Source organism: Thermobia domestica, chromosome 1, assembly GCF_964235325.1.
Source record: "Thermobia domestica chromosome 1, izTheDome1.hap1.1, whole genome shotgun sequence".
Classification (NCBI taxonomy): domain Eukaryota; kingdom Metazoa; phylum Arthropoda; class Insecta; order Zygentoma; family Lepismatidae; genus Thermobia; species Thermobia domestica.
Genome location: NC_137454.1, coordinates 257,115,185 through 257,143,107, shown reverse-complemented (window position 1 = coordinate 257,143,107; position 27,923 = coordinate 257,115,185). Strand labels below are relative to the sequence as shown.

The following is a 27,923-nucleotide window of genomic DNA, read 5'->3' as shown; positions in this document are numbered from 1 at the left end:
ATCACTCGGAATGCATCAATGCTAGAGTGATTGAGGCAATGTCGAGTCGGGGAACATGAAATGGTTGGGTTGAGCCAACAACCTATAATAGAAGTAAACATTATGTCATGGTTGGGTCGTATGTGGGAATATACAGGATGTCCCACCAAACTTTGTGACCTGAAAGATTTGAGAAACGAACAAAAATGTAACGAATCCAGTTGTGCAGGAATGTACCCATGTCAGGGGGTGATAAAAGTCTGTGAGAAGCAAGTGCACCCAGGATCCCCATCATAGGGCCCCAGGAGCCAACTTCAAACTTTCAAATGGCAACAGGGACCGAGTGGTATCTCTCTCGATAGATCATGGAATGTGCAACAACACATAGAGGAAACATTTGCTATATAAAGCATGTTTTTCAAAATGGCCGCCACAAATATATGATGTGTCTTAACATGGCATCGAACATCGTGATCTCATATTGCTGCGAAGCGGAAAGAGATGTTGCAAATCCAATTGCACAGGAATGTACTCATGTCGCGGACCAACAAAACTTCGTAAGAAGCAAGTCCCCGAGGGTCCCCATCATAAGGCTCGAGGGGTCAATCGCAACATTTCAAATGGGAACAGGGGGCGGATGATATTTCTCTGGATAGATACAACACCGCCTATAAGAAACATTTGCCATATGAAGCACGGGTTTCAAAATGGCCGTCAAAATGTTCTTGTCACCGAGCAGATATTTTTGGCGGCCATTTTGAAATCCCATATAGTAAATATTTCTGATATGCGTTGTTGCATATTCCATGATTTATCAAAAGAAATATAACTCGACCGATGGTGCTATTTGAAATTTTGAAGTTGGCCCCTGGGCCCCTATGATGGGGGACTTGGGGGCACTTGCGTCTCAGAGAAGTTTGTCGCCCGCTGACATGAGTACATTCCTGCAAAACTAGATGTGTCACATTTTTTTCGCTTTAAAACTATTCCAGTCGCAGAGTGAGATGAGACAATCTGGATATATCATATAGGCGGTGATAGTACTGCAGACAGCAACACACAGCAGTTCAAGCCTTTGATTATGTTTGCCTTCTACAGGTGTGGATATGTGATAGAAAGACCACCAAAGGTTCTGACACCTCTAGAGTACTGTTTCGAGACATTCACAGGCGATAATTGTACCATGTGTAACGGATTGGCAGTATTCCGCTGTGTTCACTGCAAATGTATCTTCTGTTTGGACCATTGTCTCATCGAACAATTGCACTTACAATGTGGACGAGCATGTACAAATGATGCCTGTTGCCGGAATTTTCTTTTTGTGAAGCGAGTGGTCTAACTATATTAGAAGTGTCTGGATTTTCATGGCCAGTGCTGCCAACTTTGGAACTCGTTTTTCTTTTCGACTCTAGGTACGTCGGTTTCCTGCATAGTAGGTGCTCTCTTGTTTTGTTCATTCTAATATGCACTGCTCGTGATCAAATGTGGCGCATTATAGCCAACTTCGTCTTTTCCGTATTTTTCGTACTTCTTTTTTTTTAGTCTCTTTTCTTAGATTGTACCACTGATTATACACGTCATATCTTATGTTCTACATGACACTGAATATTGCACTCACTTCATATAGTGCTCTTTGCAAAACATGTACTTTTCATTGCAGTTGGCAACACTGTTAACCCTACTGGTGGCCTTCATTTGTTCCCTATTGTGGCAAGTTTCTTTCTATACATCACTTGTCAGCATTGTATTTTGCCGTGCCACCCTTTTTTTTTTTTTTTTTTTTTTTTTTTGAATTTGCACTTTTCCCCCTTGTCCAACCTTGCTGTTTCCCGAACTTCCACCCTTTATATTTCTTGAACCTATTGCTATGGGCAGCTAATTTTTTGGGAATGCTCATCTCTGCTACAGCTCTTTCAATTGGCATAGGCCACATCTTTCACTGCAACTATCATTTTCGGAAGGTTCCCTTGTCAGTTTCACTCGTACTCTTTCTCATAACTGATTTGAACTGACATTCGTCCTACTCACAAGGGAACATCTTATATTGATAGTAGCATTACCCAATCAAACAATGCGCAATCGATAGAGGACTAAAGAAAAGTGAGAAATCCAAAGTTTTGTGGGCCTACACCCAGAAACACATGGGCCACATGGTCTATTCTACTTTCATGTAAGTCCTCAACACATTCTTTTAATTTTCTTAAAACTTCACTTCTCTCGCTGACTACCTTCCTTATTTTCTACTGCCATCGTAATACTCCATTGCTTCCTCCGAAGTTTCATCTCCTTGTACTTTTCCTCATATTTCCCAACTCTTTCTAATTTTTCTATGTTCTCACATTTTCTTTTGCGAAACTCGTCCTTTGTTCTGCCTGTTTCCCTTCATAACTCGTTTAACTTTCTATACATCCTGGACAGGGTGTTTTAATTTCCTGTATATATAGGGTGGACAATTTATCTTTAACATTGCTGAAATTTTGTACTATGAAAATATCGGCAGGAGACATTGTTTGGCGTACTCTGTAGTGCCACAAGGTTAACAGTGTTACCAACCCAACATAAAGTTGTATTTTTTCAAATGGTATTACGTCAGATAATCACATATTTTCAAATTTACATGTCAAGCAAATACGTCAAGTATCACATTTGTTATTCAGTATTGCCACTGAGGACACTACATTATCACAAACATCCAAATTTTGATGGTCTCTACAGCAGTAATAACGCAAATAAGACAGGCGGATCAATGCACATCCAAAGTACCATAATGTTGAATACTACGGTCATGGTATGATGAATTTCGAATGAATACGAACAAAGTTACAAAAGATTGAAAATTTGATTTTTAATATTTAGCAAAATTGTTTTAGATAAGTACTTCACGCAATTCCATAGATGGTATTTAATAGATGTGAAGATTACCATGCTATTTATAGCAATTTATCGCAAACCATTCTGGATATATGGTAAAAACAACTCTTAAGGTTTGCAACATTGCTTAAAATTATGTAATTTCGAGAACTAATTGTAATTATACTTACCAAAAAGTATTGTTTTGTTACAGAAGCAAAGTAAACAAAATATTGTTCTAAAAATCCCACAAATACACCATTTTAAGTGATATATTAAATTTTATATCTTTTTCATATCTCCCGAATAGTTTGAGATATCAAATTGCTGTAAACCGCGTTATGATCTTTATATCTATTGGAAATCGTGTACTTAATTCGATGTAATACTTACCTAAACACTTTTTCGAAATAAAGGCTTTTGAAAAAAAGTTTATTTTTAATTCCTTTTAACTTTGTTTTTCTACTTGTTCGAAATACGTTGTATGATAATCTCCGTATTGTTCGATAATAACTAGTGATGAACAAATGCAAGACCAAGAACAAGACTCGGGTAGTCTTGGTCTTGGTCTTGCATTGGAACCCATGGTCTTGGTCTTGCACACCCAGTCTTGGTCTTGGTCTTGCTTTTAAGAAATCTTATGGCTTTCATAGATAAATTTTACTCTGGATATAAAGGATAATAAATTCTACAACGCGGCAATAGTAATGAAAATACAATGTATGTTTCTAAATGTAATATAGTTTACCTTTGTGTAAGTATGATGATAGTGTACAACATAGGCGATGACTTTTTTTTTTTTTTAATGGATGCCCACGCTTCACTACTTATAAGATAAATCACAACGTTTCGTAATCTTTTTATGTTTTTTTAACAGATCCAGTACTCCACTGGTTCCCAAACTAGGAAGGCTACCCCTGAGACACATGAAAAAAAAATCAAGCCGGCACAGATTACTGAAATACCATGAATTGCAGAATTATTTTTACACTCTAAAGGCATCATATATGTTTTGTTTTCAATCTCGATTAGCTAACCTTTGTATTGAACAAACTTCTAATTAAATATTGAGACTTTGTTTTACTGATTCTAATATGTAGTCTATGGGAGCTGAAACATGGACATTACGTAAAAGCGAGGAAAAAATTGGAGGCTTTCGAAACGTGGGCATGAAGAAAAAAGGAAATAATTAGCTGGGTTGAACAGAAAATGAACGAGAAGGTGTTAGAAATAGTAGCAGCATTGTGGGGTAGCTACTAGAGGGAACTATGAAAGGAAAGAGAGGGAGGGGCGAAGGAGACTGTAGTTGATGGAAGGTATTATACAGGGTGTTACAAAACAACACCGACAACGTTTGGGAGGTGATTCCTGACACCAAGATGAGACAAAAATTATAGACCAACCTGGGTGCACAAATGCTTCCTTCCGGAGTTATAGGCTGCCGAAAACGTAAAAAAAAAATAAATAAATAAATAAATAAATAAATAAAATAAAATAAAATAATTTTAAAGGTCCTAGCTCCAAACCTATGGGACCTAGCGTAGTCAGATCAAGACTTCACTTAGGAACTAGTATGTGCTCTATCCAAATATCCATGTTTCAAAATCCTGCAGTACTCCCGCAATAATTTTTATAGAGCTAGTTGCTGAGTACTTCAAATTATATGCCTATAGCCAAACATTCTCTATAAAAATTGTTACGTGAGTACCTTAGGATTCTGAAACACGGATTTTTGGATAGTTCACGTATTAGCTCCTAAGTGAAGTCTTGAAAACGCGAACAACCGATTCAGGAAACGACATTCTGTAGCTATGCTACATGGGAAGATCGACTCTCACGGATTGCATAAATTACTGGGAACACATTCACTCCAGCGGCATTTTTACTGAAGCCAAGAAATTCAAGTGAAAGATGTAATGATTTTTCCCCTTTTTACATTCTATAAAATAATTCAAGTAGTACCGGTACTTATGCAAGACTCTTGTGCAAGAGTCTTGGTCTTGGTCTTGCGTGTATGGTCTTGGTCTTGCACTCCTTGGTCTTGGTCTTGCTTCGGGATACCTGGTCTTGGTCTTGGTCTTGCATGCAAGACTCATGCAAAAACTGCAAGACCAAGACTCTTTTGATCATCACTAATATTAACGCACTTCGGATTTGCAGTACCCAGTCCGTCTCATTTGTGTTAGTGATATAAAACACTAAAAATTTGTGTTCTTCGGGGTTTATCATACTGTCCCTAATTTGCAACACTGCATGACAAGTCTGGTATTATGTTTTCGTTTTACATGTAGTTTTGAAATATGTGATAGCCTGACGTAATTCCATTTAAAAAAAAAAAATGAAACTTTATTCTGAAAATACTGTTAATGTTCTGGTACAACTAAGTACTACAATGTCTCCATCCCGATATTTGCATGGTACAAAACTTCAGCTTTTTTTGTCGATTAATTTAAAAGTTACAAGGGCGTATGAAGATAGATGGTATATCCTATATATAAAACTATAAATATTCATTTTTCCATAATATCTTGCTTAAGAGGGTCTACCCGAATCCCTTTGTTTACGTCACTGCTAACTAACTAACTAACTCTATGGCCTATGGAACCCGGAGGTTCAATGCTGCGTTCACAAAAGCTCTCCACTGACTTCTATCCTCAGCTAACTGCATCCAGTTTCCACTTTGTATTTCAATCTCTGCGAGATCCATCTTAATATTGTACTCCCATCTGCGCCTAGGTCTTCCTAATGGTCGTTTTCCGATTGGTCTTCCAGTCAAGACTTTGAAAGCGCTTCTACTTTCTTCCATCATAGCTACATGACCCGCCCACCTAAGCCTCCTAGACTTGACAATGTTGGGTAAACCATATAAATTATGTAGTTCCTCGTTATGAAGTTTCCACCATTCTCCATTCCCGTTCCTCTTGGGTCCGAATATTCGTCTCAGGATCTTGTTCTCAAATACTTACAGTCTATGTTCTTCCCTCAGAGTAAGTGATCATGTTTCGCAACCATACAGAACAACAGGCATGATTATCGTTTTATATAGTTTAAGCTTCAAATTCCTCGACAGAATTCGCGACAAGAGATTTTGAACCGAATAGTAACACGAATCCCTGCTTTTAGTCGACATTTAATTTCTCTGTGAATATGATTTTCGTCTGTTAATATTGATCCTAGATATTTGAAACTATCCACTTTATCAAACGTTTACGTCACTGCACATATCAGAATTTAAAGAACGGTTTCAAAGTAAAAAACCATTGGAGGCCTCAAATCTTGGGGTTCACTTTGCGGGAGGAGAAGTTCAAAGCCGGTTCCATCGCCATTGCCAATGCGACTTCTTCCTTGTAAGCCGCCACTGGCTCTACTTCAAACGTTGCATTAACTTTTGCGTTTCATATTTCAATACTTATATAGAATATTTAATAGATATCATTTGACCATTGAATTCAGAGTGAGATATCTAGAAACTGCAGCAGGCACGTAGCCAGGATTTCGTAAAGGGGGGGGGGGAGTCCGTGACATGAAATGCTGTGGTCATCACACCAGGGGCTCGGTCATTCTAAACAATTTTACTGGAACATATATTGGTTCGTTTAGCCAGGAGTTCGTAACAAGGGGAGGGGGGAAGCGTGGCATGAAATTCTGAAGGCCCAGAAGCTCGATCAATCTAAACTACTTTACTATCAACATATATTGGTTTGTGAGGATATGTTGGTAAGTATTTTAATAAACTATCAAGTAATCTCGACTGAAATAAAAAAAAAAGTATTGAAAAAGATTATACAATATTTACATCCTTCCTCTGTTTATTCAAATATAACAATTTTCCTTTCATTATGACCTCAACTATTATAAAAAGTACATATTCACTATTTTAAAAAGCACATACCCAATAATGTCTTGTAAAATATTTTGCAATATCTGTTGTTTTCTTTTATGTATGTTTGTTTCCTTTTTCTGTTGAATCAAATGTTAACAGAACTTTAATTCCACATATATTTTTGTTTTTATTATTCCGTCAACTACTGTCTGTTTCAAATGACAGTTAAAGGAGCAATAGAAAAGTGTTTTTGAAATAACGTGTTTGATATTGCAAGGATGCGATGACGGAAAATTATGATGTAAAATGCCCACGCTGTTACACAACGGCACTATGCTTTCGGAAGCTTGAAATCTCCCTGACTAGTAGCAGAAATTCTAAGAATTCCTCAACTTTTCTAGAAATTTCAAATTCCCTGACTCTTCCAGGATATATCGCTCACCTCGCAACCATGTAGTGCAAGTAATACAAATTTCCTCATAAGAAAGAGTAACCAAAAGCTTCCTGTAGTTTATTTTTAACGCTGATCCTTTTCCTCATTTCATTTTGTTTTATTCTTCCTTAATTTTTTCGATTCTGGTCTCGAAGGGGGGAGGGTCCGGACCCCCACCTTGGCTACGTGCCTGACTGCAGGCTTTTATTTCCAGTATATATAGCTACTCCTAAGAAACTGAATACCTAAAACTTTCAAACTTTTAGTCCAAAACTAGTATCCTTTACTATAAAACTTCTATGATTCAAGTGGATTCTAAGTTAGTAACTTTTATTCTCTATCTTATTTAAAAAAAATAAAGACCGAGGCCCTGCTGACTGGTATTTTGCCTACCACAGCTTTCCAACTCATTTCCTATATCTTTTACATACCAAAATTACTTTCGTATGTGATTATCATTGAATGTTTTATGGTGGACTTAATCGACGCTTTTTCTTTTCGTTGTTTTTCATTTCTTGAAACAACTTTCAAGTAAAGTAATAAGGAAATCCATGTGAAATCCATGTGAAATAAGAAAATCCATGTGAAATTACAAGTTTTATTTTAATTTCTTGAGAGATATTTTGCATTTTATCGATTAATGTATCGAGTAGTTGTTGACGTTGCGTAGTTGGATGCAAGTATGCTTATTTTTGGTGATCGCGTTTACATATGAATAGGTGTAAAGGACAGTTCTCATATAACCTAATTTATAACATCTACATACATATTTATAACGACTAATGCTCTTAATTTAGTAATTTCAATTTATTGGGAATAAATTAGTAGTGAAACACCCATATGGCTTAATGCTTAATACGTTGGTATTCCACGTTTGCTGGTATAGTCAAGTAATGCGTCATTCAAAACGCTAGAATGGCAAACACAATATTTGTGAGGCATATCATTATGTAGAACATATCATTTCACTATATTGTAGTATCCCGTAACTAATAAACAAACAAGCACCAGTACCGAGATTCAACGAGGGACCCCAAAGAACCTCACGGAGGATAAAACGAGGAGCAGAAAATACTTGAGGATCAGTCTGCTCTGAGATTAACTGTATTTTACTTTTCCCATTCTGGTTGGCTGCGTTCGGCCGTGCTGAGTACTACTGCCTTTGTAGCTACGTATGGGCCAAAAACATCCTGTCTAGCTGCATTGGGCTGGAACCTAGGTAACTAAACCTACTTTGATCGGTTGCATTACGCCGTGGAGTATTTCTATCTTCTCTTGGCTGCGTCTGAGCTCTAAGAGCTATTTTATCTTATCTTGATTGTGCCTAGTGTACCAAAGGTATACGCGCTAGCCACCAGACCATTGGGGAAAGCTCTTGCGGACAGTCTATAATAATCAAAAAGAATAAGAGATTAATAAACTGTCAACAAATCGTCTACCTGCTGAGAACTAGAAAACAACAAAAAAGAAAATAATTTTAACGATTCTTCTGTCATATAATAGTATCTTAATTAACTTATCGAACGGACTAATTCTCCGATCTTCTGATAATCTTAACAGAGGACTAGTGGTAAGCAAGTATGGTATTCTATTATTGTCCGATAGTACATCGTAATATCATATGTAACTTTTTGATAATTTTATCTGTAAGTTAACAACTTCAAACTTTACCAGAAGATTGAGCTAGAGGAATATTTTTTTATTCGAATTTTTAATTTGTTTGATTTGCAAAGAGTAAATTTAAAATAAAGTTTATTAAAAAGGAAGTAAAAAATAAGATCTAAAAATCTATGAAACTGAAGTAACCTAGTTAAATCAGAAGTTCTTACAATATTCTTTAATATTGGACGTCATTATCTTTATTAAGATATTATTATTATTATTATTATTATTATTATTATTATTATTATTATTATTATTATTATTATTATTATTATTATTTAGTTTCAATAGCTAAAAAATATTTTGAAAGCTTCTAAATTGACTAGACCCATGAGCGGAGTTATGGGGACATTGCCCCCCCCCCAACTTTTTGACAGAATGAAAATGCCACTTATAAGATGGCCACATACCAAGACCTCCGAGACCGACCAAAAGGTCTGCCCCGCCACTTCCCCCAGCAGACAATTCCTAGCTCCGCCCATGACTAGACCACTTTGATTTCATTGACTCCCATATCTTCGTAGCTATTTTTAAAAATTTGTATTATTATCATTTAGCTACTAGGAAAATAATATCTATATATATAAAAGAGAACGCACAAAATCCTTTGTCCGCTCATCACGCTAATACGGCTGAACCGATTTCTTTCATTTTTGGGGGGTTGTTAGGATTTGGACCCTAGATGGTTTTTATCATATCACTTTAATTTTCAATTACCAGTGTCTTGAGATAATTGACCAATCAGGTGTCAATACGTACAAAAAATCCTTTGTCCGCTCATCACGCTAATACGGCTGAACCGATTTCTTTCATTTTTGGGGGGTTGTTAGGATGTGGACCCTAGATGGTTTTTATCATATCACTTTAATTTTCAATTACCAGTGTCTTGAGATAATTGACCATTCAGGTGTGCATACGTACAAATCCTTTGTTATTAGTTCATCATAGGTATAAAAATAAACGTATTTATATGCAACCCGCATGACCCTGTGACTCGGCGGGTTAACATAACTGACAGGCGCTATAAATCACTTGAAAGCGAAAAAGTAAAAATTATCTAAGTAACAAAGTTTATTGCGTTCCGGGGTGACCGCAGCGAAGCGGGGTGAACGCTGCTAGTGCCATTATAAAAGAACGCTATAAACAAAGTAATGAAGTAGAAATAATCTATATATATAAAAGAGAACGCACAAAATCCTTTGTCCGCTCATCACGCTAATACGGCTGAACCGATTTCTTTCATTTTTGGGGGGTTGTTAGGATTTGGACCCTAGATGGTTTTTATCATATCACTTTAATTTTCAATTACCAGTGTCTTGAGATAATTGACCAATCAGGTGTCAATACGTACAAAAAATCCTTTGTCCGCTCATCACGCTAATACGGCTGAACCGATTTCTTTCATTTTTGGGGGGTTGTTAGGATGTGGACCCTAGATGGTTTTTATCATATCACTTTAATTTTCAATTACCAGTGTCTTGAGATAATTGACCATTCAGGTGTGCATACGTACAAATCCTTTGTTATTAGTTCATCATAGGTATAAAAATAAACGTATTTATATGCAACCCGCATGACCCTGTGACTCGGCGGGTTAACATAACTGACAGGCGCTATAAATCACTTGAAAGCGAAAAAGTAAAAATTATCTAAGTAACAAAGTTTATTGCGTTCCGGGGTGACCGCAGCGAAGCGGGGTGAACGCTGCTAGTTTTGAATAACTGTCAAAACCACACACACATTCTTATACCACTAATTGTAAAGAGAGGTCCAATCATTGCGTTAAAGTTGGCTTCGCTTCTCTTAAATGGGCCTCGCTTAAGCTCCTAAACTATATATAAGAATTCTGACTGACTAACTAACTCTATGGCCTATGGAACCCGGAGGTTCAATGCCGCGTTCACAAAAGCTCTCCATTGACTTCTATCTTAGTAGTCCAGTTCCTACTTTGTATTCCTATTTCTGCGAGATGCATCTTAATATTTACTCCCATCTGCACCTAGGTCTTCCTAATGGTCGTTTTCCGATTGGACATCCAGTTAAAACTTTCAAAGCGTTACTAGTTTCTTCCATCCTGGCTACATGACCTACGTACCTGAGTCTCCTAGATTTGATGATCCTAACAATGTTTGTTAAACGATATAAATTATGTAGTTCGTCGTTATGAAGTTTCCGCCATTCCCCATTCCTATTCCTCTTGGGTTCGAACATTCGTCTCAGAATTCTTGTTCTCAAACACTTTCAGTCTACATTCTTCCCTCGAGTAAGCGACCATGTTCCGCAACCATACAGAACAACAGACGTGATTATCATTTTATATATTTTAAGCTTCAAATTCCTTGACAGAATTCACGACGACAAAAGATATATAAGTGCGTCTAGAATTTTTAGAATTCTAGAAGTTCTAGAATTTTTAAAGATTACTTTGCTTGTTATTTTCAGAAAGGAAGAAACAATGGCGGTCTACGTAGCAGGTCTGGTTGGTATCCTCGTGTTTTATGTGCTGGTTTTGGCTATTGGTATCTGGGCCTCCACAAAACAGAAGAATCAAGGCGAGGAAGAGGTTATGCTTGCAGGAAGAAGTCTAGGGCTTATAGTTGGTGTTCTCACGCTTATAGGCAAGTAGTAATTTCATGAGAATTTTCTATCAAATTGTATAACACATCTTGACAGAAAATAGGCATAATTTTATAAACTTGACAACATAATGTGTGATTCTGTTAAAGTAGAGCTACCTATTTTAAAAGTGATTTCTCCAAGCATGTATTTTAGTTATATGTAGTACTAATTTTGTTATATGTATCACTGTAAGCGTGATTACCCTTTAAAATTTCATGTATCATCATGTGATGAATGAACTATTATCAGTCCGAACACTGTAACCGGACTGTGAATACTGGATAAAGCCAGGCTTACCATATATAATATTTTGTCCGGACATGTCTACTTTTTTTTGAGTAAAATAAGCGTCCGAGCAGATTTTCTTCCACAAAGAAATTATCTGGGTTTTTTTATCGATTCGAGAAAAATCGAAAGGTGAAATTAATAGTTCCATTTCGATTTTTGCGAATATGTGGAGTTATCAACCACAAAAGAAGTGTGTAAATAGTCGAACGCAGTTCAGAAGGCGGCCATCTGCTAATATTGCGCAGGAACAAAACAGTTATAATTTGGCCAACAAGATCAGTGGATGCATATAACAAAAATTGACGTCAGAAGGAGTGGTTTAAATAAATTTATAGTAGTGTAAAATAGAAAAGAAAGTCATTTGAAAAATAAAAGGGCATATATACATTTTTACGTTGTTGAAAGAAGTGATTTTTCCCAAATTTCCTCTTTCTTACTTCATAAAATATAGTATATAACTTCTGTGTAAAGCTGACTTATCTGTCCTTTCCTTTGTAGTGAAAATTCAGGATATATGAGGGAATAATTATTACAGATCATGGTTTTCTAAATGGCTGATGTAATTTTCTCTTTATTATCGTATTGGTTATAATAGTTCCAAGAACTTTTCGTACATCATTGTGTATATATATTGAAAAAGGTTTTTATATAAACGTCCGTTGTTGAAAGTTGATTTTTCGTTTCCGTGTTGGAAAGGCTCACCTTAACACAGGTTAAAGTATATTGAAATTTATGGAGATGTCACGGGGCCAAATGTTCCCACAAGCAAAGCTTTGGCTGAAGAGAATTCCGTTAATACAGTTTCACTATATTAAGAAGTGTTACGGTTGAAAAATATTGTTAAAAAATATTTATTGACTATTGATAGATGATTCCAATTTCACTACTAAAAGTTTCCGAACCAGAACAACAATTTCCTTGGTACTTTTTATATTTATTTTACCGACTAGACTACTTTTATATAATAGGGGTATCTTCCCTGACTACCAATTTAATATTTAAAGTAATACCACCTATTCTCCTATACGGTCCAGACAAAATTCATTTATATTACCTGTATCACTTCTTTCGTGGAATATGATTCTCTTACGCGTATATCTTGATACTTTTCCGTTAATATTCTATTACTATTTAGAGTTAAATCAGACCATTTTATACCTAGCTTTGTAGATTTAGCAGTCTATAATGTTTATCTGTAAGTATATATATTTTCTTCTATACAATATCTTTTATTCTTAAAACTCCAATTTTTCTTCTCTTCTTTCGGTTTATTACAAATTTCAAGACCGATTTTCGACAGACCATTTCATCTCAAGTTGAAATTTTGTTTTGTTACATATATTATATAATAAGGTAAAATTCGTGTATTTGAGATAGTTATAGTGACTACAATGACAGAAAACAGAAAATGATAACCACCATTCCAAAGAAAAAATGTTTTGCTTTCTTTTTCCTCTGATACTATCTATTAGATCACTTTGAATTTTGAATTAATTGGTAGCAATACTGAGAGTTACTTTTTAAATTAGTAGTTCTTAGTACATGCGATTGAGGCAGGAAATCATTATATAAATTTTCACGAAATTTCCGTCATATATCCTGACTTCATTGACTACTGTGTTGACAATTACAAGGAGTGTTCGATTATAAGAAAAATGATCTATACATTATTTCATACATAAGAAAAGCGGGAGCCACACTTGACTAACTGTACTTCCTTTAATTTTCATTTCTAATATATAATGTAGTGTCTCGCAATTAATTATAGTATCCGTTTAGTTACTACTTGTGACTATTATAGGTACAAGGAATATGTCCAACTACGTTTCGAACCTATACCAGGTTTCTTCAGGTCTTTGAAGGACTGATAAGGAGAAAGGATATTAAATTAGAATTAAAAGTTAAACATGTATGAATCTGTTCCACCTTTTCTTTTATAGCATCACTTGCTTAAAAATACACTTTTCTTCGGATGTACTTGACCTAACTTTCACACATTAACAGAGTGATATTTAATTCTTTCAGTTTGATGTCTCACGATTATGCCCACACTATGTTGTCCACTACAAACTAACTTAGCTTGGGATCTAATCAGAGATCTCACACACCAGAGATAAGTACTCTGCCACTGAGCCGCTCACACATTAACAAGAAAATTATTATTAAATAATAATAATAATATCAAAATCCCGTTTAAACTTCCAGAGAAAGGCAAACATTGATAGAACATAATTCCTAAGAATAAAGTAAGAAATATCAAAATCAAAGAATGCAATATTCAATAGCATGCAAAGTACTTTGTATCTACATCATACTCTAATTCGGCTGTCTGTATATGCCAGTTGAAGTAGGAATGAAGAAAATAGAACCAATGACTGGATTTAATAAGTAATGAAGTGCGAGCAAGAAATAAAAGCAAGAATAGAAATGACGAATCAAGTCTTTACGAAAATGATAATCGTATTTTATGGATCTTTGAATAAAGATTTAAGGAAGAAAACCATCATTTTTTTTTAGTGTGGAGTATATTGATTTATACAAGGAAGAAACAGGAATTCCACGCAAAACCGAGCAGAAACGTAAAGAAGAATAGAGAAAATTAGCTGGATAAAACCAAATAGAAAAAAAGGAAAGAAAGAAAAAAGAGAAAAACTGAAAAGAAGTTGAAAAACAAGTAAAAGACAGACCAGTAGTGTAAGAGATAGTTAAAAAGAGAAGACACGTTGGGTATTGTTTGAAAATAAATTGTATTCTGAGGGAAATACCAGAAGGTATAGTCGAAGGAACGTAAGAAATGAAAAAGATCTCAATTAATAGATGAGAACGAATTTTAAGTAAAGACAAATATTGACGGAAGACTGTAGTGCATGGAAACTTCTTAACTTGAGTGGTAAGCAACTTTCCAGCAGTGGCTGAATACTTCTGGTGATGATGATGCTTAACTAGGATTGCAAGGAGAATTTCAGAACTAAGGAAAGGTCATTGATCGATACAATCTAATCTAGCTATGTCATCAGAACACAAGCACACAGGGCAAGGATACAAGCGAACTTTCGTGGGCGACCGACTAAAATAATAACGTTTGATACAAAATATCCAACTACCAAACAAAATCAAGATCATCATCATGGTTCCCCATTTTTATTACTAATAACTACTGATATTTTTCCTTCTTTTCAGCCAAAATTTCAGAAATGGGGGACCATGGTGATGTTCTCTTTCGTCTCCTCTCATTTTTAGCTCTGCTGTTAGCTAAACACAATAGTAATACTAAACGCATTGTTATAAGTTTAAATTAAGACTTTTAAATCTTCATTCGTTCTGCTTTCATAAAATGTACCACTGACCTGAATTTATTTAAAATATCTACTTGTTTAAAAAGTCAATCTATATCTAACACACGTCCCTTTTCCCTTTATAGATATGGAAATACTCTCAAATGTTCTTGTTCTGAATATTCACATTTTAACTCAAAAGTTACTTCACATCATATCATTCATATTACTGTATGTAATCTTTTTTTTTTTTTTTTTTTTTTTTTTTTTTTAAAAAAAAAGATATTTTAAGTGTATGGTAACTTCAATAGACGTTCCCTATTTCACTCCATTTTACCTAACAATCTTTTGTACTGTGTCAGAAGGAAATCATAAAGTTACAAGTGATCCATCCTGCGCAACTGTTTAGAAGCAATTTCGAAGGAACTTTAAGACAGAAGTTGAAGTACCTTAATAAATATAAATTAAAACACTGATTTTTGTTTTATGTCCTTATACGACACGAAGGTTTTGAAGGACGTGGCCCTACCATGGATGTTGATTCTAAACATATTGGAGGGGGCCGCGGTGGATCAATGGTAGAGCATTCACCTCCGATGCATTGGATCCTTAGTTCGATCCCAGCTCGCGCCAAATGATTTTTGTGGTGGACAAACACGGTGCGTGGATTTTCTCTGGGTTCTCCTGTTTTCTCCCACTTTCTTCATTCCATCATTTCATTCATTTCTAATCATCATTGTCTTCTTTAGCCTAGCCGGCATAACCGTGGGACTATAACTTAGAGATTTCATTTCATTTTTTTTTTTTTTCTAAACATGCAGTTGACAGACTGTAGCAATACAAGATCACCTCACGTAGAACAAACTTTTCTTAACAGATTATCTCGTCTCCTAGAGAGTTGGTTTAACGCTTAAAAAAAAAAAATAGGGAAAATAGTGTATTGGATTACTCTTGTATATTATGAAGATTCTGTCCACCCACGACATAAAAGTTTACTTGTTGAAAAATTGAATTTTCTTCTTTGCAGCCACTTGGGTAGGAGGCGGATACATTAATGGAACAGCGGAAATAATGTATACTACAGGGTTAGCTGGGTGTCAGGTTCCTATTGGCTATAGTCTCAGCTTATTATTTGGTAAGTTATGATGATTGGCGAGAATTCTGAACTTCGTGTAGTTTATTATTGTTATATTAAACCAATAGGTTTACTTATTACACTGAAATAATGTAGCTGAGTTTGGGCAATTCACTTTGATTCTGATTGTAAACTATTGATTATCTATCATTTTACTTGAAATTCTAATTCCTGAAAATATCTTACACTTTCTTGCTTTCGGCTCTCCTCTGGAGCCTTGGTCTCGGAGGATAACAGATCTGCAGTATCAATATGCGTTTTCATAGGAACTTCAATACTACATTAAAACTTGCTAGTCGAAATATATGATGTTGAAGTATAAGTAATTTCTCTCTTTTGTTGAATTTCAACTAGTAATGGAAGTGAAAATAGTATTCCATATTTGTCTACTTCATAAATTAATTACTACGAGTGTCGTCATAGCCATAGCCAGAACTTTTCACAAAGGTGTACACAAAGGTACCCTTTACATCTACCCACCCTCTCACTACAACATTTGTGGGGCCGCGGTGGCTCAGTGGTAGAGCGCTCACCTCTAGTGCATGGGGTCCCGGGTTCAAACCCTGCTCCCGCCAAGTGAACTTTGTGGTGGACAAACACCGTGTGCGTGGGTTTTCTCGGGGTTCTCCCGTTTCCTCCCACTTTCTTCATTCCACCATTTCATTCATTTCTCATAATCACCGTCTCCTTTAGCATAACCGGCATAGCCGTGGGACGTAAAACTCAAAGATTTCATTTCATTTTTTCACTACAACATTTCATGTACTGATTTTAATGAGTTATAAGTGTATTAATTATTAGACAAAATGTTACTTCAATGAATTTAAGAATTACAGAGTGCGTAAAAATTGAGGAAAAAATCATACTATTTTATTAAGATGTGCACAGGCACGTCTCGCAGCTACACCTATAATGACTGTGGTTAATATAAACTTTTTGTTCAGTATTGTGGTATATTTTATTCTATACAGATAGAAATAAACTAAAATGAGTCAAGTAAGAATAAAGGAAAACTGACTTTCTCACTATGATATGTCATACATGAAAAATGATTTAATACATCTTGGCTCCCAAAACGAATAAAATGTACTTTTAGGACACCCCACCTAATTTATAACTGTATGCTGTAAATTAAAGAGAATGTAATTTAAGAAAATTTGATTTGGTTATGCATTTTGTCCTTTCAGGTGCTTTGTTCTTCACAAAACCCATGAGAGAAGCTGGATATGTGACAATGCTTGATCCATTTCAAGACAAATATGGCAGCCGTGTTGGAGGGCTCCTCTATTTACCGGCACTATGTGGAGATGTGTTTTGGGTTGGTGCAATCCTTGCAGCATTAGGTAAAATGGACATTAAACTAACTAGTAAACGATATATATGACAATAAAAAGAAACTCAACATCGGATCAGTTTATTTATTTACCTAAAATGGTAATAGTAATAGAAATTTCAATAACATTAATAACAATTTTAATAATAACAGTAAATAATTGATAAAGGGACGTTTTGTTCACTCTTATGAAGAAAGTTTAAAATGCATTTGTTTTTCCAAAACAAGCTTTGTTGCGTTCATTATTATTATCCGGAAAGCCCCATATGATTGAGAGAAAAACTGTATATATGAAGTGTGTTACTGTTTACCATTTTAAACTCGTACTGTTTCGTTTGAATGTACAACTTGCTGTTTTGCAAAATCATGTCATGGAACTCACTACAGGTAAAATTATAGTAACATTTGGTTATTACTAGCTGTTTAAGAATTAAAGGATTTGCTGCAAAAAGGAGGTATCTCCATCATGGGGTGTTTTTGAGTTGTAAGTACGATCTTGTTGAACCAAATTAGCTTCCGTTTGATCCAAGAAAGATTTAGCTCCATGAGTTAGTTCCTGTGTTCCAAGATATTAATTACGACAACGTTTTTTAAGTACCTCACAATTTCAGATTTTTAGAACGTTTTGTCTAGTTTCTCGAAAATTCATGAAAGTGGAGCTACTTCCTTTTGGCAGCAAACCCTTTAATTTCAATTTTTAATTGAGATTTCTCATCAGTCCACAAATTATTCATTATAGAAAATACCCTCTCAGTTGGAGCATTTGTAACAGAGAAGCACATACTGAACTCCACAATATCATATATTTGGGAATATGGAATAGAATTTTCTTCAAAATGCTTGAATAATTCACGACACCTTAAATCTACCCTCATTTGAGGTGTGTTCTATTCTTTAATTTCTTTCAAAAATAGCATACTTTTTTACATTTGTGATCTCATCAAACAGGTAGGAATCGTTTGCTTCTTTCCTGACTATTAATGTACTTCAAACTGATGTGGACATTATTCCGTTCAATTACTGAGTTGAGTCTCGTACCTGCCTTACTGATATCTTAACAAGAACTTCTCAGTAAAAACAGTGTATTCCAAAACAGTTGTTCGTTTATTGTTTTCCTCTCCTAACAATAATCTTTTGAGGAGTGCTGAAAAACACAGAGATTCATCATTCAGAAAAAAGAGTGCCTGTGGTTCAAAATGTTGTGAATAAAGAGTGAAACATTAAAATATTGCAAATAAGCTAACTCAGGACATTTCGCAGGATAATTTAAAAAAGGACATTTCCAGATTTTTCAGGCGTCTTCGTAGCACGCAGAATAGCTCTTAAATTGCTGTTACTTTCATTTTCAAGCAATGGCAGAAATGAATTTTTTGTTGTCATAAAGAAACGAATAGCTAAATTAAATAAGCAAATAAGAGGAAAACAATAAATAAGTAAAAGATTTTAAAGGATTTGTTAGTTGGGTTACATTTAGATGTGGAAAAAGTGCCTTTTGAATGATTCGTCCGTGCAGAGGCCTAATGACAACAATACCTTCTAGTAAATCTAACCAGACTTTCCTAAAATTTGTTAAATATAAAAATACAATATAATGGCCTTCAATAAGTTAGAAAAAGAAAATTAATTCAAATATACAATGCGAATAGCTCATAAAAGGACAACAATGTTGAACGTATCTAGACAACGTTTTAAATTGGAAGTTTTCATAGGATTTTCAAGAATGTTTTCCGTATTTTCTTCCTGCAACTCAAAGTGAAGGTAATTTACTGAAGGATGGAATTTTAAAAAAAAATCCTCAAAATAATATTTCATTAACAACCATGTGGTATGAAACTATTTTCCTGAAGTGAAAAAAAGAAAGGAAGGACAGTTTGCTGTGAGGAATAAATCTCATTTCGATGATTTTCTCTAAAACTGGTGATTTTCTTCATAGTTCATTAAATATATATTTCAGTAACATCCTTACAATGTGATAACCTATATCTGCCGACAAAATCCAGATAGAATAGTTTACTGATAAAGATGAATGTTATAACGTGTTTTTCGGAGAGTGTCATAACAGATTCAAAAGATCGTAAATATTTCATGTACGGCCGTACAATATAGCTTGATTTATGATTCAATCAATAAATTAACATATTTCAAATCTTATGTTTCATTATATGTTTCACTTTGTCTATAGTTACAGAACAAAATTCTGACAATGCTACTGCAAAATTTGATAACCATTGCAGTATCGTTAATCCTTTAGTCCACGCTTTTTATTCCTTTTCTCTTGCATCGCTATAAATAAGATCCTTTATATTGTATTCTTTGCTCATGTTACTACTGCGTTTTATCCTAGTCTTCTAATTTACCATAAATAATTACCAGATCATTTTTCCTTTTTCTTGAGTAATGACGTAAATATTTTGCACATGTCCTATAATAAAATTAACCTCATAACAAATATATATGTTATACATATTACACACAAATTTATGTGGAAATAATACTAATCTTTATAATTACTAGTCTAATATAAACAACATATTAGAAATATTTAGTTTGATCTGTATCAAAACATTAATCGTATGTTATGTTTCTGATTACAGGCTCTTCTTTGGTGGTTATTGTTGAGCTTGATAGTACTTTGTCTATAATTATTAGTGCTGCTTTTGCTGCTGCATATACTGTTGTTGGAGGTCTATACAGTGTCAGTTACACAGACGTCATACAGTTAGCCTCAATTGTCTTCGGATTGGTAAGTATCTTCAATATTTTTGTAAAGGTTATCCTTTCCTTCATTATCCTTCACCAATATCCTTTCAGGCTAAAGACATGAAGATAAAGTAAGTGAATCATAATGAAAGAATCGGAGGAAACGGAGAAGCTTGACGGATACATAATGTCCAACATAAGTTTACATTACCTGAAATTGAATCAAGAACCTGTCTCACCAGAGGTGAGCACTTTATCACTGAGCTACCGTACTCCTAATGTATTTAATAAAGCAAAAATATAAACAAACAAAAATCTAAAAACTATATAAGTTGACTGTAGCGTCGACTGATACGTCTGTCATCACACTTTTTTATATACAGTACTATTGCTGAGCGATTTCTAGTCTTGAACCCTTCACGTTTAGTAAAATCGAAGGTTTGAACTAAATTAATCTGTAAATAGAAATCTAATGATGTAATAACAACAAGTGGTCCTTTCTATCTTTCCCTGAATCAGAAGCACATTTGTGATCACCTAAATATGTAAACAGCATTCTGTGACTGCATATTTCTAGTAAATTTGGAAACCCAGTAATGACAACGTTAACATATCGATATATACCTAGGCATGTACAATCTCTTGTTTCGAAAGAATAATAGCTGTAAGATCACTAGACTTTGACTATTAAAGCACAAATATTTTCTTTTCCTTTTTTACCAGCAGAGTTCATTACTTCCTTCCTTTCTTCTATTCAGGTAATCTCTGCACCATTTGCATATTACAACCCAGCAGTTTCGCCTGAGAAAATTGCTCAAGCTGATTGGCTAGGAAGTTTGACAGCAAGTGATGCTGGTGAATATATTGACAATATGCTGTTACTCATATTTGGAGGAATTCCATGGCAGGTAGCACTTTATATTTTTAAAAATTTATAACATTCAGAATAGAATCTTTTGAAGTTATTTATTCAGAAAGAATAAGGTGGGAAAAAGTGACTTATATATTGCGTTAAGAATAAGTTCATAATAATTCTTTTCATATGTAATTAGCAGTGATTTTATTAGATAACTGGTTAACAATTTTTACAGATAAGTGAACTAACTTGTGTTCCCTTTTATAGCTAACAAAATATCTAAAAATAATAAAAAATATTATAGTGTGCTTTTGAGACTAATTGGAGTAGTCGCGATATCTATTCTTGTATAAAAAGTACGATGATTAATCATGGTTTAAGTATTACGTTATAGACGAGTCATGACTTGGTTGGTCGATGAACAATAATCATTTAAACACATCATTTCAGGTAATTCTCTTTATTATCTGACAGAATTTTGTCAGCTGAATCTACTTCAGAGTCACTTTAGTCCACTTTAAGACAATGTAATATTTTAACGTGTTTCTTGTCTAAATACTTATACCTATAATATGTACAGTAGCCAGCATTATCCTTTATTATTGTTGTCTAACTTTGAATTGAAGTAATCTTGTGTGAATTCATATTTCTGAAATTTGCATTGAGGTTTCTGCACTTTAAGATACATTAAACTACACTGCAATTGTCATAACAATGTTTATTTGTTGTGCCTTCCGAGTTTCACAAGATTAAACAATATCTGCCTCCCAAATTTTCGCTATAAAGTGCTCATCAGCATCAAGGATGAAAAGGTAAATACAAGTAAGAAGCAGGATTGAATAAATTCTCAAGTAATCAAATTGGTCCATATTAAGTTCAAACCTCATATCAAGTTAAAATAAAAATAAAGGGGGCAAGTAAATTGAGTAATCACTACTGTGTACTTGATATATAGAATGGTGAAATGCAGAAATTACATGTTCTGAAAAAAAGTACACTTTTGTAAATAAGTCATAATAATAGATTACTTAATTTAGGACAATTAAAATAGTTTTCAATACTAAGATCGCGATCTGTTTTAATCCCTGTCCATGTTAAATTACGGATACATTTATGAAAATTAACGTTATTTTATTACGTGCAATCCTTCTCTAACTGCTCCTATAATTTAGTCAGAATGAGGACCAGAGATTGACTTCTCGTTAGAAAAGGTGCTCACGTTATAAGCAAAGAATAATTTGATTGATTGGATTGACTCTCGTGTAAGTCTCTTCTCATTCTTTCTATATGAGACGGGACCTACAGTTTAAAGTGGAATTTGAACCACTATTCGGAAGTTTATATCCGAGGCAGGTACACTCATGTCCAAAATGATTGTCGCATATCTATAACTGTCTTCTTGTAAGAATATAATTTGATAATGATTTTGCAGGGTACTTTTAATTCTGATACTATATGTATAATCGGGAAATGTATATTTGTGGTAAATTTCATAAAAAAAGAATTATAAATACGAAAATTAGAATGAGTAAAACAAAATGTTGCTAAATGGACAAGAAAGGTTTCGTTTCGTTTTATTGTTCTTATTTACCGCTCTTTTGACATGAAATTTGCCACATAAATGTCTTTGCCGATTATAAACATATTAACATTATAAGAAATACCGGATGAATTCGTTATCAGATTCCTACAATAACATATTTATAGACATGCGACAATAATTTTGGACGTGAGTGTACCTTCACCGCGAGGTGCTGAATGAACTGTTTTTTGCTACAGTTTCTACACTGGAATGACCAAAAATATGGATAAGAAAATAAAAATTAAAGATAAACCATCTATCAAGAGGGATGTAGGAACACTAAAGTAAAATATAAATTAGTTACAAATTTTCATTCAACAATTCTTGTGTATCCTTTCTTATCCATAGTTTTATCACTATTTTGTTGCTTTTGTCTTGTCCATGTTTCCCTGTTGAAGAAAACAGCACGATTTTGAAACCTATGAAATTATTACTTATATTTAGAGACCGAATGTTAGGCAAAATGATCATTACGCTTGTATCAATATCTTCAGCGATTCTTTCCGTATAGTCTATTGTCTGTCATGCTAGGCGTATCACTTTGCTGTAAACCTATCATGTTCTTAATTTTCTTAAACCAGCACTTAATACGTGGTTCAATCCATGTGAAGTGAGCCAACGAAGGTTGCTTGACCATTTTTTTTTATATATTTTATTTTATTCTTACATGATTACAGAGACCAATTTTTACATTTTCCCAACGCCAATTGCAGCAATTTTTGCTTGAAAACATGTGCTGATTCATACATTTGTAGGGGTTTACAGTAGTCTATATTACTCAGACCTGGTAAACCCTAGGTTGATAGAACAACCTATTTTATATCTAGTACATATTTAATGAAACGACCCAAATCCACCTGAGCAATTGACATCGAAATTGAAAATTTGCAATGTTCGAAGCCATATTAGCCCAAGAAGGAATATAATTTCAGGCTTAATTATTTGAGAGTATTTAGCTACCTAAATCTACTATGTAATACATAAATAAACACTGAGAGTTGCTTCCGTTGCAAGCTAAAATGTTTCATAAATGAAAAATTTTTTAAAAAATCTAACATTTAGATATCCTGATTTTTGTTGGGACAAAATTTAAAAATCTGAAATTTGACAGATAACCTCTCTACTGCTGTACCAATATCATGTTTGAGATTTGTCTACAAGTCAAGTTACAGGACGTTAAAAATCTCAAAAATAAATAAATAAAATGAAAAAAATAAAAAAATAACAATCATAGAAAAATGAATTATGCTTATCAATAATAAATGATCATATGATCTCAACTCATATGCTGTACTTCATTCAAACGTAGTCGTGTTACATGAAGTAGCTATGATATAAATGTTAAAAGAGCATGAATAATTCGAAATTGTGGATAACTAGAAAATTATTTATGGTCCCTTTAGGTTAGAATTAAAGAAGTTCCACTGTATAAACAACTCAAGCCTGTTCATTCACTATTTTGTAACTCAGTTTGTTTGAAGAACTTGATACAAATACTTTTTGGTTCGAGCAAAATTATTACAATATTATTTACAAATTATTTGTTACTCTTGGATCCTGTTTGTGGTTCTACTGTGACTTGTATTCATTAAGATGTTTTGATATTTCTTCGCCTAATTTGGGCGTAATATTGTATGTCCTGTCAGTAGCTGTTGTAAATAGTAAGACACTTAAACCGATTATAGACGAACAAACATTCCATCATATATTGTATCAAACATTTTATTAAAGTGGAATTTGAACGTGTACGATAACAAGTTGTATGCAACTTTTAGGTTGGGTACAACATTTGATACAACTGTTCTAAATTAGAACTTGTTCTATTTCTATCCAACATTGTATCAAAGAAAACAAACGAAAATCGCTATGCGGTGTCACTAAAATTGAGTATGACGTGGACACGGAAAGGAGTTGACATTCTTATAATAGTAATCTCTTTTGTATAACTATACAATTAAATAATATTAGGGCTAAGTACCGTAGGTGACCTCCCACAATTGATGTAGATTAAGAATATTCCGTGAAATTAGAAAACAAACATTTTCTTTCACTTTTCTCGATTTAAATGAGATCTTAAGACGTTCTGGTATGTTATTATTTTGGCGCATGCTCAGATAATTGCGTACAGATTGACAATATGCGTGCATATGATGTATCTGGGACGATTATGTTCTATCTTATTGTATGTAATTATTTTTTTCACGAAATTCATTCGTAGTGTCCTAAAAATTATTTCTTAGGGTAGGAGCTGCATTCATGAGAGCAGATTCACTTCACGAGATCTTTCTTTATGGTATAAATACGCGTCGGAAGAATACCATTAAATAAAACTGCAGAAAAAGCAATTTACGTTAGGTGGCCATTAAAAGCGAGGATAATATTTAACCGATTCAGAGCAGGAGAATAGCAGGGGACCTGTGAGTAAGCGCAGGGTTGTGGGTTCGCAAGAAGCAGAGGCATCAGTGAAGAAGGGGGGCGCGTAAATGAGGATAGTGTGAAAAACACTTCATGTTGCATAAAATCACATAGGTTAAAGCACGTGTAATATTTTCGCATTTCTAAATATAAATTAGTGGTTTCCTACATTGTGAAAAATCCTCTTTAGTATGTACTCTCTCATTTTAACTGTAAAATCTAACATTTTTATGACGGACCTAAATCAGTGCCCTAAAGTTACAAAAGTTACTCGAAAATTAACTGAATTAGACGAAATTTAAGCATCGGACAAATAAATACAATATAAATTCATACGTATTTACTGAACAAGAAAGGAAGCATGAAAATACGAAATATTTGGGAATTAGCAATAAAGGAGCGAAATGAGACGGAAATAAATGTAAGTAGTTATTCCGTTCATTTCTACAACCTTATTCATTATAGTTACACCAGCAGATGTCACCATGAAACTACACACATACGTTCAAGTAATCTAAAAGTTGAATCAAGAAATATAAACAAATGAGCAAGGATATTCATCTTTATATTTGATCGTTTATAATGGGTGCGAAAAATTTTAGCCAACTTATTTGACCAAATTACCATCAAAGAAAAGTTTGATACAACATTTGATGGAAAACTATGACGACGTATAATAGGCTTTAGTGTTCTTAGAACATTGTTCATGGGTACTCAAATCTGGCCTTTCTCATTTTCTTGTAAACGCAGTTCTTGGTCCTGAGAGATCATAAAATATTACATGCACATCTTTATGTTCGTCACTAATGTTATTCACTTCTGTAACCGACTATCATATCCACATGCAATAGAAACACTTGTGTGAAATGTAATTCGTACAGCTTTTGCAGTGGAATGAATTTCATATTCTGTACTTTGTAAAGTAATGAATCACTTAACATTCCGCTCTAACACAGGGACAAAGCAGTGAAAATATCTTTGCCAGTAAAGTGTGTTATAAATTGATAGAACATATAGGATACACTTGTTCAGTATACTCTTAGTGATGGTATATTTTACAAGATACAAGGCTTTACAAATAAGACATTCTATTAACATTGGCCACAACATTAAAATGCTACGATAGTTGAAACTTAGGACATTAACATCTATATTTTAGATAACAAACTCATTTTAAACTTATAACAACTCTTCTTTCTCTCTGTCTTTTCTCACTTGTATAGGATTGACATTTGTGATAAGTCTTTTCCTTGAAGATCTACCCGGGTATTCTTCCCCTGTTAGAATTTTTCCTCCCTGAAGTTATTCTTAACCATAGTCATTCATTTCCGTCTTGGTCTCTCTCTACTTTTCTTCCCATCCATTCCATTGCCATCATTTAAACTTAAAAACAACAATCAATTATTAAATTATGAACCCAGTCCAACTCTGGCACTTGCTTGTTAATCTTCTATCTCCCTGTCCTCAGCTAACAATAAGTTTTTAATGTCATTTTTAACGTCCTGTAACTTGACTTGTAGGTAAGTCTCAAATTTAATATTTGTATATCTGTATAATACATACTATAGGTTTTATCTGTCAAAATTTCAAATTTTTAAAATTTTGTTCAAAAAGATACAGGGTTTCCAAATTTTGAGTTCTTTTGAAATTTTCCGATTTTGAAACATTGTAGCTTGTAACGGAAGCAACTCTCAGTGTTCAGTTAATTTTTTCATGTAGTTTATTTCGGTAGCTACATTTCTCCAAACAATTAATTCTGGATTAACATTCCTTCTTGGCCTTGAATTATAACGTTTAAGCAAAGAACATTACATTGCATGACATGATTCTCCAGTAGAAAATGCTTAAAATAAATTAGACTGCCACAAACTGCTTTCAAGCTTGTAAATAAAATTACTGAATAGAAAAACAAGCACAGAAAACTATAGTTTCGTTTATTATACAAAAATATGGACGAATATGCTAAGTAAGTCACTAGCATGCAGATTAAGCGCAATCTACAATATTCATTGAAATGGCAAGTAATATAGATGTTTATGCTAACTGCCTTACAAGCTTTAAAAGTTAAACTATGAATATATTAGACGTATATCATGAAAAATTAACACTGTAATTGAGTATGACATCTGTTGTATTCTGTGACGATAAATAAATAAACTACCATTTCATTTAATAAAATTACATATAATCTGACGTTATAATTTACTTCCCATTTCCATCAGGGATACTTTCAAAGAATATTATCCATGAAGAGCACTGGTAGAGCACGAAATCTTTCAATCCTTGCAATGTTTGGCTGCTTTCTTCTGGCTGTCCCACCAGCTGTGCTTGGAGTAATTGCTCGAGGAACAGGTAATGCAACTTCCTGCATTGATTTAATATATTTATTTTACGATAGTAAAACAATTAATACTTGCTTGAAATGTCTTATACTCATCTCTAGGCAAATTCGTATGGAAGATGATGATTTTTTTCTTTCTTCTTTTTAGTTTTATGTTTTTTCCTTACAATTAAAGTATCTTACTTCATATAGTTTACTGTTTTTCTAAATATTTAATAACTTATGTCATTTTATGTATCAGTATTGGAAATTTCAAATTTATTGAATAAATGAGCTAAAAGTGATACTAATCTTCCGAATCTAAAAATGAGTATTGTACATTTACAAAACGTAAATTTCGACTAGACAATTCTAATGTTATTACTTCAGAGAGAAAGTAAATCATAGTCTGTTAAAAGTTAAATATTTCGTTCGAAAAAAGTTATTGCAATAGCTCCTCTAACAACCAACAAGAACAAACTATATTACTCGAACAATTAACCATTGTTTTAATAAGGACTAATTTGTATAAAGCGTAATTGTGCAGGCATTTTCCTAGAATACTAATGAATAATTATTCATTTTCTATACAGAAAAATTTAATTTCCTCTTTTCGGAATTATGAACTGCCGAAAATGCGAAACATCACATTT

General features: G+C 33.9%; 1 protein-coding gene across 2 annotated transcripts in view; it reads left to right on the top strand.

Moving 5' to 3' along the window:
- The window catches only part of LOC145660542 (high-affinity choline transporter 1-like), a 142,219-nt gene that overhangs the window by 83,331 nt on the left and 30,965 nt on the right, over positions 1–27,923 (top strand). For both annotated transcript variants that reach the window (XM_081725739.1, XM_081725748.1), the window contains exons 2-7: positions 11,190–11,365; positions 15,957–16,064; positions 17,252–17,407; positions 19,992–20,140; positions 20,856–21,005; positions 27,173–27,302. In XM_081725739.1, coding sequence (XP_081581865.1) covers positions 11,203–11,365; positions 15,957–16,064; positions 17,252–17,407; positions 19,992–20,140; positions 20,856–21,005; positions 27,173–27,302 — 856 coding nt within the window. In that variant the 5' untranslated portion in view covers positions 11,190–11,202. The remainder of the gene's footprint in view (positions 1–11,189; positions 11,366–15,956; positions 16,065–17,251; positions 17,408–19,991; positions 20,141–20,855; positions 21,006–27,172; positions 27,303–27,923) is intronic.